Source organism: Equus asinus, chromosome 25 (assembly GCF_041296235.1).
Source record: "Equus asinus isolate D_3611 breed Donkey chromosome 25, EquAss-T2T_v2, whole genome shotgun sequence".
NCBI lineage: Eukaryota > Metazoa > Chordata > Mammalia > Perissodactyla > Equidae > Equus > Equus asinus.
The window spans coordinates 21,423,240-21,437,297 of NC_091814.1; the positions used below are offsets into that span (position 1 = coordinate 21,423,240).

General features: G+C 36.9%; 1 protein-coding gene across 1 annotated transcript; it reads right to left on the reverse strand.

Annotated features, from left to right (window-relative positions):
* Positions 1-6,526: 6,526 nt before the first annotated feature.
* LOC106835818 (olfactory receptor 6N1) lies at positions 6,527-7,465 on the reverse strand. The gene has a single exon (XM_014848420.2). It carries the CDS (start codon positions 7,463-7,465, stop codon positions 6,527-6,529), a length of 939 nt encoding a protein of 312 aa, XP_014703906.1.
* Positions 7,466-14,058: the final 6,593 nt, after the last annotated feature.

Genomic DNA, 14,058 nt, shown 5'->3' on the forward strand with positions numbered 1-14,058 from the left:
GCTAAGATGTTTAATAATGTTTGAGCTTATGGTAAGGACCTTGCATGCATTGTCTCATTTATCCTCACAACAATCCTGTGAAATAAATGTTAACTCATTTTTTTTCCAAATGAGAAATATGAAACAGCGTTTCAATAACTAGTCCAACTCCACAGAGCTAAGTATTAGGAATCCAGGACAGAAACTTAATTCTATCTGATCTGAGAGCCAGGTCCTTATTCACCATGATCTTGTGCCCACTTTACATAGCTTTCTTCCTAGACCAATTACTAAACCTAAGAGGAGTTCCAAACGAAATGTGGTATTCAGTGAGTAAACGTGATTACTAGCTGTTATACAAAAAGTGGTGAAAGGATTTACTCCTCCATATTTCAAGGCTTATTTATTAAAAAATAACGTTTGAGTAGCAATTCTATGTTAGGTACTCTGTTAGGTGCAGAGAATTCACATTGCAACTATTATACCAGTGGTCTTGGCTTTTGGAGGCCTCAGAGACTAATAAGTCATTATTCCTGCTATTAATAAGAATGTCATTATCCATCAAATTCACCGTTTTTCTTGGCATAAGATTCCATAGTCCTTATAGACTCGTTTCCAGTCATTTAGCTATTTTATTTCCTCTAAACCTTCCAAAATTTAGTATTTGTGTTTCAAACCTCTTTGAATAAGTACCTTAGCAGACATCCAGTTATCTGTGCACCTGGTATGAGAACTGCTCCTCAGCATATCAGAAAAAAGATAATTCCCCCTCTGCTTGAGCATTTAACCAAGGCGATCTCCTACAATGTTAGCTAGTGCTAATTATCAGATAGCTTCTCTTTATTAGCGTAAACTTAAGGTGGTTACTAAGACCGAGGACTTTGATATTATATTATCTAAACATGAATCGTGAGTTTTCCACTTTCCAGCTGCACAAACTTGGAGAACTAACATAAGTGTCCTGAGCCTCAGTGTCCCTTTCTATAATATAGAATCTTTTGGGATTTTGAAGAGTAAATGCTATAATATGTATAAAATTCTGAGCCCAGTGTCTATAATGCTTATCAAATATTAGTTATTATTAATCAATATTTTTTTACTTTTATTATTGTTCCGAGCTGAAAATTAATTCCTGGGCCCTCATGTTGTAAAACTCCAGGGAGTGCCATTCAATCTTTAGTTTTTTCTTTCTGGAATCCCAGTAATAAATGCTGAGTTACCCAAATTCTGCACAATAAGTTATACATGGCCAAGAAATAAAATTGTTGTATCAACTTTTGACACAAACAAAAGAACACCTTACCAGTGTACACATAGACAACAGAGTCTTATTTAGGATATAATACTGTTTCCCCATGTTGGACATTTACTCTTTCATAAGGCACAGTTCTTTTTATTTTGGAACTCGAAAATGATCACTCTTGTAGCTAAACCCTTTAGCAAAAGAGTCAAACACTCTCAGAGTGTGAGATTAAATACTACTTCTCTAAAGAGACTGGGATAGGAGACCCTCAATCTCACAGTTTAAATTTCATTTCTCTCAAATAGCGGTTGAAATCTCAAGACCAAAGCACCAAGTCTGAATAAGACACGTATATCAGCCGTGCAAAACTCCGGTGATATCCCTAAATTGAATACATATGTTTCCTTTAAAAAATAAATGTTTTATTGTTTACTTTGCTATTCTAGGTGACCTTACATGTATCTTATATCTTTGTACTAATCAACTCCCATGCTAGATAAAGTAAAATAATCAAGGAGATAAATTTTATTTTTGATGCATACCTCTCCTTTTAATAATCTTCTCCCAACCCATCCCTTTCCTATGTTCAGAGAAATTAGTCAGTAAAACATCTATATTTTAAAATAGAATTTCCTTAAAAATTCTATCAAGTTTATAAATGCTTCATGTGTAATAGAAACATATAATTTCTCTATATGTTTGGTATATAGAAGATATATATATAAAATACTTTACATAATATATAGCACATGTTATATATATATATAAAACAAGCTTTTATTATATATACAATATGATATGTAAATAAATATATATATCTAAAAATTAGGCTTATGTTTGACTTTTCCAGAACTTTGCTCATTTATTTGCTTGTCATAATCATTTACATTTCTTTCAGAGATATGTTAAAATGTGTTAATTCATTCCAATATTTTTGTCACTTTTTCTTTTACATGCTTTGAAGCTGTGTTGTTCAATATAACTGAAGTGAGAATGCTGTGTCTTTGGTGAAATTTTTCTTACAATGCTTTAAAGTTTCTCTCTGCATTGCTGATAATGCTTCTTTGTCATAAATTCTATTTTGTTTCTTACTAATATTGCTACACAAATCTTTTCTCTATTTTTCTTCCCATACTTTTTCTCTGTGTGTCTGTATGTTTAGATATATATATCTTATAAGTGGCATATAGTTTGATTTAAAAGATCTAATATGATAATCTTTGTATTATAATAGGTGCACTTAATCCATTTACATATTTTGTGATTTAAATCTATTTGAAAGTATTTCTACCAAAATACTGTGTTTCCTGTTTTTTCATTCTTTCCTCTCTAGATTTTTTCTTCTTCCTTTCTGTCTCTAATTGAATTGATGCAATTTTCTATATTTCTCCCTAGAAACTTTTGTCTCTGCTAACTTGGAAACATAGATAATAATTCTCTTTTTAGTGACTACTCTTTTTCTTTAGCTTTTTTAAAAAGTGTTTTATTACACAATATTTTAAATTATTCATGGAGTAAATATTAAATCCATGTGTCTCAAATTTTAATAATATATAATATTTTGCCATTATTACTTCATCTCTTTTTTAAAAACATTTTTAAGTTAATCTCAAAGATCTTTACATTTCACCCTAAATACATTTTTTTCACTAACCATAATACCATTCTCACACTCTAAAAAATCAACAATAAGTCTTCCATATCACCTAATACTTAGTCCCCAGTTAAACGTCCTCAGTTTCCCCCAAACTGAATGTGTTTTCAGAGTTGACTTGACTCAAGATTCATGTGACTTTTGGTTATTATGTCTTTTAAATCCATTTTTAATTTAGAATAGTCCTCCCCATTTGCTTGATCGCCCCCACTCCCCTTCCCTTCTTTCTTCTTTCTCTCTCTCTCTCTTTCAGTCCCTCTCTCTATTTATCTAGTCCGTTTAGTTCCCAGGTCAGAACTAAATCTAAAAACAGTCTTCAAAGGCTTTTGCCCTATGGAGACATCTAGAATAAAGTAGATCCAGCCAACAAGCCAGTGGACAGGTTGACTGGGTTCTGGTGAGACTGTGTCCATCCACCTCTTAAACTCACAGTTTCCTATAAAAATCCAGACCGTTTACTGCAGCAGTTTTTAAAGCAAGTATTCATAAGAAGATTTGCCTACCTTCATCCTCACTTTTTTTGCGGGGAGTGGGGAGGTGAGGAAGATTGGCCCTAAGCTAACATCTGTTGCCAATCTTCCTCTTTTTGCTAACATCTGTGCCAATCTTCCACTATTTTGTATATGGGTCATGGCCACAGCATGGCTTGATGAGTGGTGTAGGTCTGTGCCCAGGATCTGAACCCATGAAACCAGGCCACCAAAGTGGGGCATGCCAAACCTAACCACTATGCCACCAGGGCCAGCCCCTCAACCCTACTTTTTAACACAGCTTTATTGAGATATAATTTACATACTATGCAATTCACCCATTTAAAGTATACAATTGAATGGTTTTTAATGTATTCACAGATATTGTACAGCCATCGCCACAGTCAATTTTAGAAAATTTTAATCACCTTAAAAAGAAACCCCGTACTCTGCTACCACCCCTTATTCATTTGTCCTTTTCTCTCCCTTTTCCCCCACCACTAGTATACCTTTTATTTTTATAGATTTCTCTGTTCTGCATATTTCCTATGAGTGATATCATGTAGTATGTGGTGTTTCATGTTGGGTTTCTTTCACTTAGCATAATATGTACAAGGTTCATTCATGCTGTAACATGTATCAGTCTGTCTTTGCTTTCTATGTACAAAACACTTTCCATTGTTTGGACATACATATTTTGTTTATCTAGTCCTCCATTGATAGGCATTTTGACAGTTTCTACATTTTGGCTGCTATGAATAATACTACCACAAATATTCATATACGAGTTTCCACGTGGGCATATATTTCCATTTCTCTTGTATGTTTAACCTAGAAGTGGAATTGTTAGGTCATATGATAACTCTATGTTTAATCTTTTAAGGAACTGCTGGACTGTTTTCCAAAGTGGCTACATCATTTAACGTTACTTCAAGTGGTGTATGAAGGTTCTGACTCCTCCACATCCTCACCAATATATGTGGTAATCTGACTTTTTGATACTAGACATTTTAGTGAGTATATAGTAGTAACTCATTGTGGTGTTCATTTGTATTTTCCTGGTGATTAATGATGAACATCTTTTTATGTGCTTATTGGCTACTAGCTTGTTTTCTTTGAATAAACATCTATTCAGATCATTTGCTTGCTTTTTAAATTGGGTTATTTGTCTTTTTATTAGTGAATTGTAAGAGTGCTTTATAATGGTAGATACAAGTCCTTTACCAGACATACAATTTGGAAATATTTTTTTCCTATTCTGTGGATTGTCCTTTCACTTTCTTGAAGGTGAGACCCACTTGTCACACTTGCCTCAGCAAGTCCTCAGAAGCCAACTCCCTAGCAACTGCGTGTTTCCAGATCCGTAACCTAGTTATCATCTTTTTAACTGTTACTTTCTTCTCTTTCTTCTTTTTCCTTCCTTCCCTGGACATTTTAAAGACTAGCAGGACCTAGCTTTGGAGGCTGAAAACTATTTTCTTTTTCAGAGTCCCTGATTCTGACTTGCTTTATAATTTTTGGCAAGCTATTCCATCTATCTTGGTCTAAATTTCCAAATTTATGAAATAGATATAATTATTGCTATTATTGTTTTCATTAAAAAGGATAACTCTCATTTATCCTTTAGTTTTCACCTCAAATATGTAACATCCTCAAGAAGAAAATGCGTGTGTATTTTATTGCTAATTATCAAAAATTTACTTAATTAATTGTAACTAATCAAAAACTGTTATTATAATATCTATATCCTCAACTGTTTTAAAACATCTTAAGGGCAGGGACTGGACAATATCTATTTTGTTCATTGTTTTATGTAGAACTTAGCATGTCATCTGATATATAATAAGACCTAAATAAATGTGTGCAGAGTTGACTGGATGGATGGATGGATGTATAGATGGATGGATATCTTTAAGAGAGTAGGAATACAAAAACTTTGGGATTGTATTAGAAAGTTCTATATAGAACTGAATGTTTTCTTGAATTGAAAATTTTCTTATTGTCAATATTTGATCCTCTACTTACAGTAGATATTCAGATGCATAAATAATCTCCAACGCCAGCTAATAATTAACCCCCATATTTCTCACACTAAATTATAAGATTTTCACATACTTTTCATATATTTAAGAAAATAATTAGCTTTAAAAGAAATAAAAAAGTAATCCAACACAAAAAGTAATCCTGTTTCCTGCCACTGACTCAACTCCTACACTTTCATACTTTATACTGATAATAGACATTAAGACCATTAAGACTGACACATAGGACTAGCCAGAACAGAAGTGTGACAAACTATGTTCATCTCATAAGTACTCACTCTGGCTCCTTTACTCCTTTACTTTGGAGAAAATTATCTGGGAAGTATTTTTACTTAATTATATTTTCTTGGATATTGTTCTAAGACTCAGAGTAATGATGAGACACTTTGGCAAAATAAAATACAAATAAATACAGCTTTTTATTTTCTACTATTAGTTATGTGCCAGGTCCTGTGTACTGTGGTTTATAGACCTTACCAGTAATTCTCAAAACAACCCTCAAAAGAAGATTTTTAACAAATGATGAAATTAAGACTCAAAAAATTTCTTATTTTATGAAGATCATGTAATTAATAAGTGACTGAATAAACTAAGATTTAAATCCAGATACATGTCAAAAGACCTGCTTTTCTCTACTATACCAGTGTTTTCCATTTTAATACACAAACAGTCAGTGTGCATGAAATGACTGCAAATGGTACACGTAAAACCATTTGGTTTTTGTTCTGAATTTCATTTAACAAATATTCTTGTTTAGGACATGACTAAGTGTATTTATCTTAAATCAAGTGAATTTGAGAGATATATGTACTATACTGTATCTATATATAATATAGGTAAGACAAGAATTTGACGAAAATTCTAAGTATGGTTTACAAATGTCTGAAATTTGAAAATCACTGAACTGCACCTTATTACTAGAGAGAAGGTACACCTTTTTCAGGCTCTGGTCTCAAGCTGCACGTGGCTCCAGCAGATAGTATTAAGGTTGCATTAAAACTAAAAGCCAGGCAGCACTTGCTCTAGTTTGGTATCCCATGTAGAAAAGCACTGAATGCTTGATTTCTCATCTATGGCAACTGACAATCCCCAAGGTCACCATATCCTCAGCCCCAAAATTGGCTTGCCTTCCTCGCCTTCACTTCAGTATCCCTGCCCTCTTTAACTGCCTCCTCACAGCCTCCTTGATCTCCTTGTTGCGCAAGCTGTAGATAAAGGGATTGAGGAAGGGCGTGAGCACAGAGTAGACCACTGCCAGAGCCCTGTCGTAGTCCAGTGAGTAGCTCTTCTTCAGCCGCACATACATGAAGAGGATGCTGCCATAGAAGATGAGAACCACAGTGAGGTGGGAGGCACACGTGGAGAAGGCTTTCCTCTTGCCCGCAGCCGAAGGAATCCTGAGCACTGTGAAGATGATCTGCACATAGGAGCTGAGGATCAACAAGAAGGTGGCCAGGATCTTGCAGGAGTTGATAACAAAGTCCACTAAGACATTGATAGATGTGTCAGTACAAGCCAAGCTCAGCACAGGAGGAAAATCACAAAAGATGTGCTGAATGTGATTGGGGCCACAGAAAGGGAGGCGAGAGACCAAGGAAATTTCAGCCACTGGCCCAGCCAAGCCTCCCAACCAACAACCAACAGCAATCTTGGCACAGAGTTCTGGAGTCATGAGGGTGGGGTAGTGGAGGGGCTGGCAGATGGCTAAGTACCTGTCATAAGCCATAGCTGTGAGGAGATAGCACTCAGTAGCCCCAAGAGAGTGAAAGAAATAGATCTGCAGGAGACATCCAGAGAAAGAAATGGTCTTCTTCTCACTGAGCAAGTTTGACAGCATCTTGGGGATGGTGGTAGCTGTGTAGCCAAGTTCCAATAAGGAGAGAATGCTGACAAATTGGTACATGGGTATGTGGAGCAGGGAGTCCAGGCAGACCAACAGGAATATCAGCAGGTTTCCCAGGATAGTAGTGAGGTAAATTAGAAGTAACAGGAGAAAGAGATAAACCTGGACACCCTGAAGATGGGGAAAGCCCAAGATGATAAACTCTGTTACCTGGCTCCAATTCCCCCTGTCCATTGCTCACCATTCATGTTCCTGTAATGTGAAGTATGGAAGGATGAGGAAGAAAGCTGAGCTATGGAAGTTCTAACAAGAAGGAAAACCTCAAAATACTTTTGTCTCCCCCCTCCCAGAGTAACGTGCTCCCAGTGAATGCTTTAGGAAGCCAGGGTTTCAATCCCTCCTTCCCACTATTAACAGCCTCCTTCAGAGTATCCACTCTTACAATTAGACTTAAAATGACTTCTGATTACACAGCTCAATTGTGGCCCCTACAATCTATTCTGTAACTCAATTGCCTTGTTTAATGGAATCCATATAGGTTTTAGAAATTTAAATATTCCTCGTCAAAGGTTTGTATTATCATTTATACATATTCGTTGTCTAAGATATAAATTGCTATTTATATTGATAAAATATTGCTAATATACTGGACTGAGAACATATAATTTGTATTATAGTTTCAAATTTTTAATTTCATTTTCTTCTTCAGCTCTCTGTCTACCAAAGAATCAATCCTTTTACTTCCAGCTCCTTTCCATTTCCTCATGGGGACCCAGATCTACCAGCTTCTTCGAGGGGCACATAGGGCAGAGTTTCGACCTCTTTTGGACACTGGTGAGAATCCTAGTCAGGGCTAAGGGTGTCTGATAAGTAAAAGAGCCACAGAAAGCCAGGAGGCCCATCTATGTCTCTGCATTTCTGCTCCAAACTGTGGCCACACATCAATCTTTCCTCCCACTTTTCCCCTCCACCAACTTCAAGTGCACTTTTCTGATTTATTGCCTTACAGAGGGTAAATATTTATATCCCACTGTGTGGAGGTCAATGTAACAAAAATTTATGGAACATCTTCTGCATTAAAGGCATTATATTTAGAGGAGGGGTTAACCAGATAAATAAAATATGGCACCTCAAGATAAGAAACTAATATTCTAATAGAGAAAATAGAGAAGCTACTAATTGCTATACAGCTCCTTATTGGAACATTTCATCAGTGTAGAAACATGCTATTGTTTTCAGTTATTAAACAAATAAAAAACAAGCCTCCCCAAATTCTTTCTCTTGATTCACTTATCCCACAGCTCCTGCTCCATTTCCTCCTTCATCCTCACAACAAAACTCCTCCAAAGACTTACCTATACTCACGGTCTCTAATTCATCTTTTCCCGTTCCCTCTTAAATGCATTCTACTTAGACTTTCACCACCATCACTCCATCAAAACTTCCCTGCTCACAGACACCAATGATCTAAGATTTTTCACCACTTATCATTCCTTAGCTTACTTGGACTACTAGCACTTCTTGACAGAGTTGATCTATCCTGCCTTTTTTTTTTTAAAGATTTTATTTTTTCCTTTTTCTCCCCAAAGCCCCCCGGCACATAGTTGCATATTCTTCATTGTGGGTCCTTCTAGTTGTGGCATGTGGGACGCTGCCTCAGCGTGGCTTGATGAGCAGTGCCATGTCCGCGCCCAGGATTCGAACCAACAAAACACTCGGCCACCTGCTGCAGAGCGCGCGAACTTAACCACTAGGCCACGGGGCCAGCCCCCTATCCTGCCTTTTGACACATTTTCTTCCCTTGGTTCTCAGGGCACTGTACTTTTGGTTTCTTCCTATCTTCCTGGTCACCCTTTCTCCATCTTCTTTGTTAGTTTTCTCTCTTTGCCTTACCACTTTAATGTCAGAGTTCACAGAAGTCAGTGTATTCTTTTCTCTTTTCTGTGTAGACTCACTTCTTTGTTAACATCATCCTCTGTCATGCCTTAGAACAGCATATGTGTAGAAGACTTCTAAATCAATTTCTCAGCCAACATTTCTCTCCCTTATTCCAGACGCATATGTGCAGTTGCCTACTCACATCTCCTATTGGGTCTCTAAAAGCTACCTCAAACTGAACTCCTGTGGGCACTACCCATAGTCTTCCTTGTCTCAAATGATGGCAATTGCAATCTTCCATCTGATGGGCAAAAATCATTATGCCGTCATTATTTTTTCCATCTCTCTATCGCATACCCAGGATCTATTTTTTACCACTTTGGTCCAAGCCACGGTCATCTCTCACTTCCATTATTGTGATTCTTAACAGATCTTCTTACTTGTATTTGCCCATTTATACAAGTATTCCTTTGCGCCTAGAATACTTTTCTGTATTTTTTTTTCCATCTGGTAAATTCTGATACTTTCTTCATTTCAAATGAAAACTATGTTTTCTGTGGGGTCTTCCTGATTGCCACTTCCAGCTCACGGCTCATTTACTGCTCTTCTACCTTCTACTGCATAAGCAAATTATCTTTGATCATATGAATTTGCTTACTCATTTAACAAATATTTATCAAATTTTTACCATATTCCAGACAGTACTCTAGGCACTTGAGATATGCCAGTAAACAAAACAGAAAAATTTTCCTGCACTCATGGAGCTTACATTCTCACAAAGGAGAGAAACAATAAATAATTGGGATAATAAATAAGTACATTTTATAACATGTTCAAACATAGGTACTATTTAAAAAATTAAAAGTAGAGTAGGAAAACATGATGTCAGTACAGGATATGGATGTGGTAATAGAGGTAAAACTCTTATATGGATAATATGCTTCAGCAGAATCATTTCAAGTTGGAGGTCTTCCTTGCCTCAGTTTTCCTCCTCACATTAAATCCATGTCTATCAACGTCTGCCTTCTACCTCCTTCAAATCTTGGGTGCAGCTCTGCCTCCTATAAAACATTATCCCTAGAATTTATATCTAATTCAGATCCTTTTTTTCCAGAAGTTTGACATTCTTTCTCCTCCAAATATAAAGTGTCAAATTCCTGGAGCTACCCGCTCTATCTCTGACCTCCCAACCCAACTCACAAATAAGTTGTCTAGAGACTTTAACTAAACTTTCAGATATGAATGGGAGGCTGGCCTCGAAGTTGAATGTTGGAAGACAATATTTTTCTCTTTCCTTTCTAGGAAGGTAAGATGACTCCAAAGACTTATTCTCAAGCTATACTTGCTTCATTACTCACTGATGATCTGCAGTTATTCACTTCCTGGGTACTCTGTCTGAGACATCAAAGTCATCATGACCAGGTCAAGCATTATTTCTCACTGAAAACTAACCCCCCACACTCTTTTGACTCCTGAGTTCACCATTCTGAGAGAGTTTGATGACTCCCCTCACACCCCACTTAATATGGCAAAAAATCCTGATGGGTTTCCCTTTACATTTTTTTTCTTTTCATTTTCTTTTATCATTTCTAGTTACCATTGTAATTCAATTTCTAGAATCAAGAGACATTGAGTCAGTGTTGGAAGAAGCTTTAGGAACTATCTCCCCACCTAGTGGCCTCCATAATTTTGAATTTCATTGGATCATTAAGATTATTTTAAGTATTTCAGATATTCTCATCAATACATAAAAATAAAAGATCTTTTAATACCACTCCCCAAAAATGAAGGAAGGCTGATACATTAGAATAAAAAGAAACAGTCTGCATGAAAACATGTAGTCCTTATGTTTCTCATTTTGATTCAGAGCAGTGAAAACTCAGATCTTCTTACCCATGAAAGAATTGATGCCATGGGCATCTCCCACAAATGGGCATCAAGCCTCTGCTTGGACTGACAGTACTAGAAGCTCGGCGCCCCATAAGACAGTTCTCTCTATTATTGAAATGCTTCAGTTTGATAAACCACTTCCTTCCATTGACCTGAAATCTGAGTTTTACCCATTATTCTTAGTTTTACTTTTTGAAAAGTTCCTATTGCTCTAGTCCAGATTCACACTTTTAAACATTATTTTGATCATCATCATAGAAATTTCAGTTTGTCGAATGAATCCCCATATTTAGTCTCGATTCCTTTGTTTGCAGTATACTCTCACTAGAATAGGCTTTATCCTAAGTCAATCTATAGACACCTAAACCATTTTCTAGCTTAAGTCCCCTCACTCTCTTGCCTTGACAGTCTAAGTTGAGGACCAATCTTTCCCACCTCTGAATCCCCAGTAATACTTCCTCACTTTTCCTCCAATTATATTCTGTCATATACTGCAATTATATTTTACACATATGTCTTATCATCCTAAAGCAACTCTCTGTGAGATTTTTGAAATTAAACTCCTATGATACCTTATCTCCCAGATTGCTTAGCACAATGCCTGATACATTGTGGTTGTCATGGCTAATGAAAAACTTGATGATGACTAAGATGACTTGAACAGCTCCTTAGCTCACCAGTTACTCATCTCCTCCCATTGGTCTCCTGATATTAGAGTCAGGGCTCTTATAAAACTTACTGCATGTATAAAGTAGCATTTATCTTACTTCTGTCCTTTGCAATCATATTTTATTCCCTTTACTCCAAAGTCTTCTAGAACAAATCCCTAGCATTCTATTTTCTAATTCCCACAGCCCCTAATTTAGGCATAGGGCCAAAGGACTGGCGTTTAGGAGGGGGATGCAATTTTAGAGATCATCTTGTTCTATATTTTCATTTTGCAAAACAGAAAACTGGGATCCAGAAAGGAAAGATGACTTGTTCAAGATCATATTAGTGAAAATACAGCCAATTTGCTAGTTCAAGGTCACACTAGTGGAAACATAGTCAATTTGCTAATTCTGAGCCAAGACTCTTTACATAGCATCTGAAACACAGAATATTTGTGTGTTTGTTTTAATAGTTTTCGTGCTCTGAATGATGTGTCCTGTGGACCCTAATTATTCTATAATACTCCCTATTTCTGAATGTTCTAAGTTTCTCCCAAGTGCTCAGACTAGGAAAGAACATGAGGATAAAAATGCATGAATGACAAAGTCCTTACCCAGAGTTTGATGGTGGGGAGGGCTCTGCCAGGATTTGACTTTGGCAGCCCAAACTCTGCTCATAGTCTGGAGTTGGAAGAGAACTCTCTGCTCACTTCCTAGCTCATTTACATTGTTATGTCCAGGCACTGTTGGGGCCTGGAAGAGTTGGAGTTTAGCTCTTTGATGGAGGCCGTGGGAGTAAGTCAAACCATGAAAGAGTCCTCTGCTATGGCCTCTATTCTTGATAGGATCCTTATAGAGGCAGAAGCCCCTGGGCCTTCTGAGCAGATCTCCTGAGGTTGCTAAAGTGCTCTCTCAGGAAGGGAATTGGCATAGAGGAAGTTCATCAGCTGGTGATCCTTTGTCACCCATTAGTTCACTACAACAATAATGTCTACCATCACCCGTTATTTCACTACAATAATAACTACCAGCCCAAGTTGAGATAGAATATCTCTCAGGGCAATGCTTTTCTTTAGTAAAAAGCAATAATTGGTCTGGGGGATCTAGGTTCAAATGGGTTCTTGTATTGTGTGACTTTGGGCAAAGCATATACCTTCCAATTATGATAGGGTCTTTCTAAAATGTGACTGGTCTTCTTGGGCCCTAAGAGAGTGAGGACAGGGACAGGTTGAGGACACAAATATTGTCAAGGCAGACTCCTAATCTTTTCAGTTGGGTATATCTATAGCAGTTTTATCTTCTCTTACACCCAAGAGGTTCCTCTTTATTCTCCTATTATCTTGCTCTGAAAGAGCCCTTCCTCAGGATTTTGGATTTAAATCTCAGTTGTTCTTCCAGCCATTTATGTGACGTTGGCTACCTAATTGAGTATTTAGTTTCCCATATTTCATATGAAGATACTGCTTTCCTCGTATGAAATTAATAACGATCAAATGTGATAGCGAATGTGAAAAAATGCACTTACAAATTATTCTGTGAAGGTTTAAATATTTCTTTCACTTTTCCAGTCCCATCCACACCTTCAAGATTTTTTATCCAACTTTTTCCTTCTCTACTTCCTAATCTCTTTCTTGAGAATTTTTTTTTCAAACTGTTTGTTCTAGACAACAACAATGGGCTCCTGATCACCATTTTTAGATCATTTACTAAAAAGGATTTACATCTGTAAATCATTCCTTTACCCCTTCAAGATGAATGTGTATGTATCTCCTACAACTCAGTAGTGTCTTTCTCAAAGGACCTGAAAGCCATTCCTTTAAAATCTAATCGTCAGGAAGGATAGGGTCTCTGTCTCCCATTCTCTGTGTGAGGATAGAATCTTAACTTAGATCATTGCCAGCTGGAAGACACAGCTGGCCTAATTGCACTTACACTGACCAGTCCTTTGTAAGTTTTCTCTCAAGCGACTCTACTGAGCCCTCTCTCACCTCCTCTTTAATCCCTCATTCTTCTTTGAAATTCTGTCACCTCTGTACAAATTGAAGTTGAGGTCAATCCATGCTGGACTTCTTCCCCTATTGCAATAGTATATTCCTGATTAAAATCTGTCCTTAATACTGTAACTGGTGTCTGGCTTTGTTTATCTTTGACATCCGCTACCCCTTGAAAAAGTTTGTAGCAAATGCTAATTTGTAGCAGTTGCTGATTTGCATAGTGTAAATACTCCCACCATGCCTGATCTCAAGCTACCTGCTCACAAAATTCCTGACAATTTAACACTCAGCTCTCTGGAGCTAGTATGAACATGTTCTAGCACATGGCCAGCTGCCTATCTCTTTTACAGCATCAGATGTCTTGAACCTGCCACTCTGTTTGCCTCCTCAAAATTCACTAAACTCTCAACTCCTT

Coding starts and splice junctions, on each gene's coding strand:
- LOC106835818 (XM_014848420.2), bottom strand. CDS start 7,465: ATGGACAGGGGGAATTGGAGCCAGGTAACAGAGTTTATCATCTTGGGC.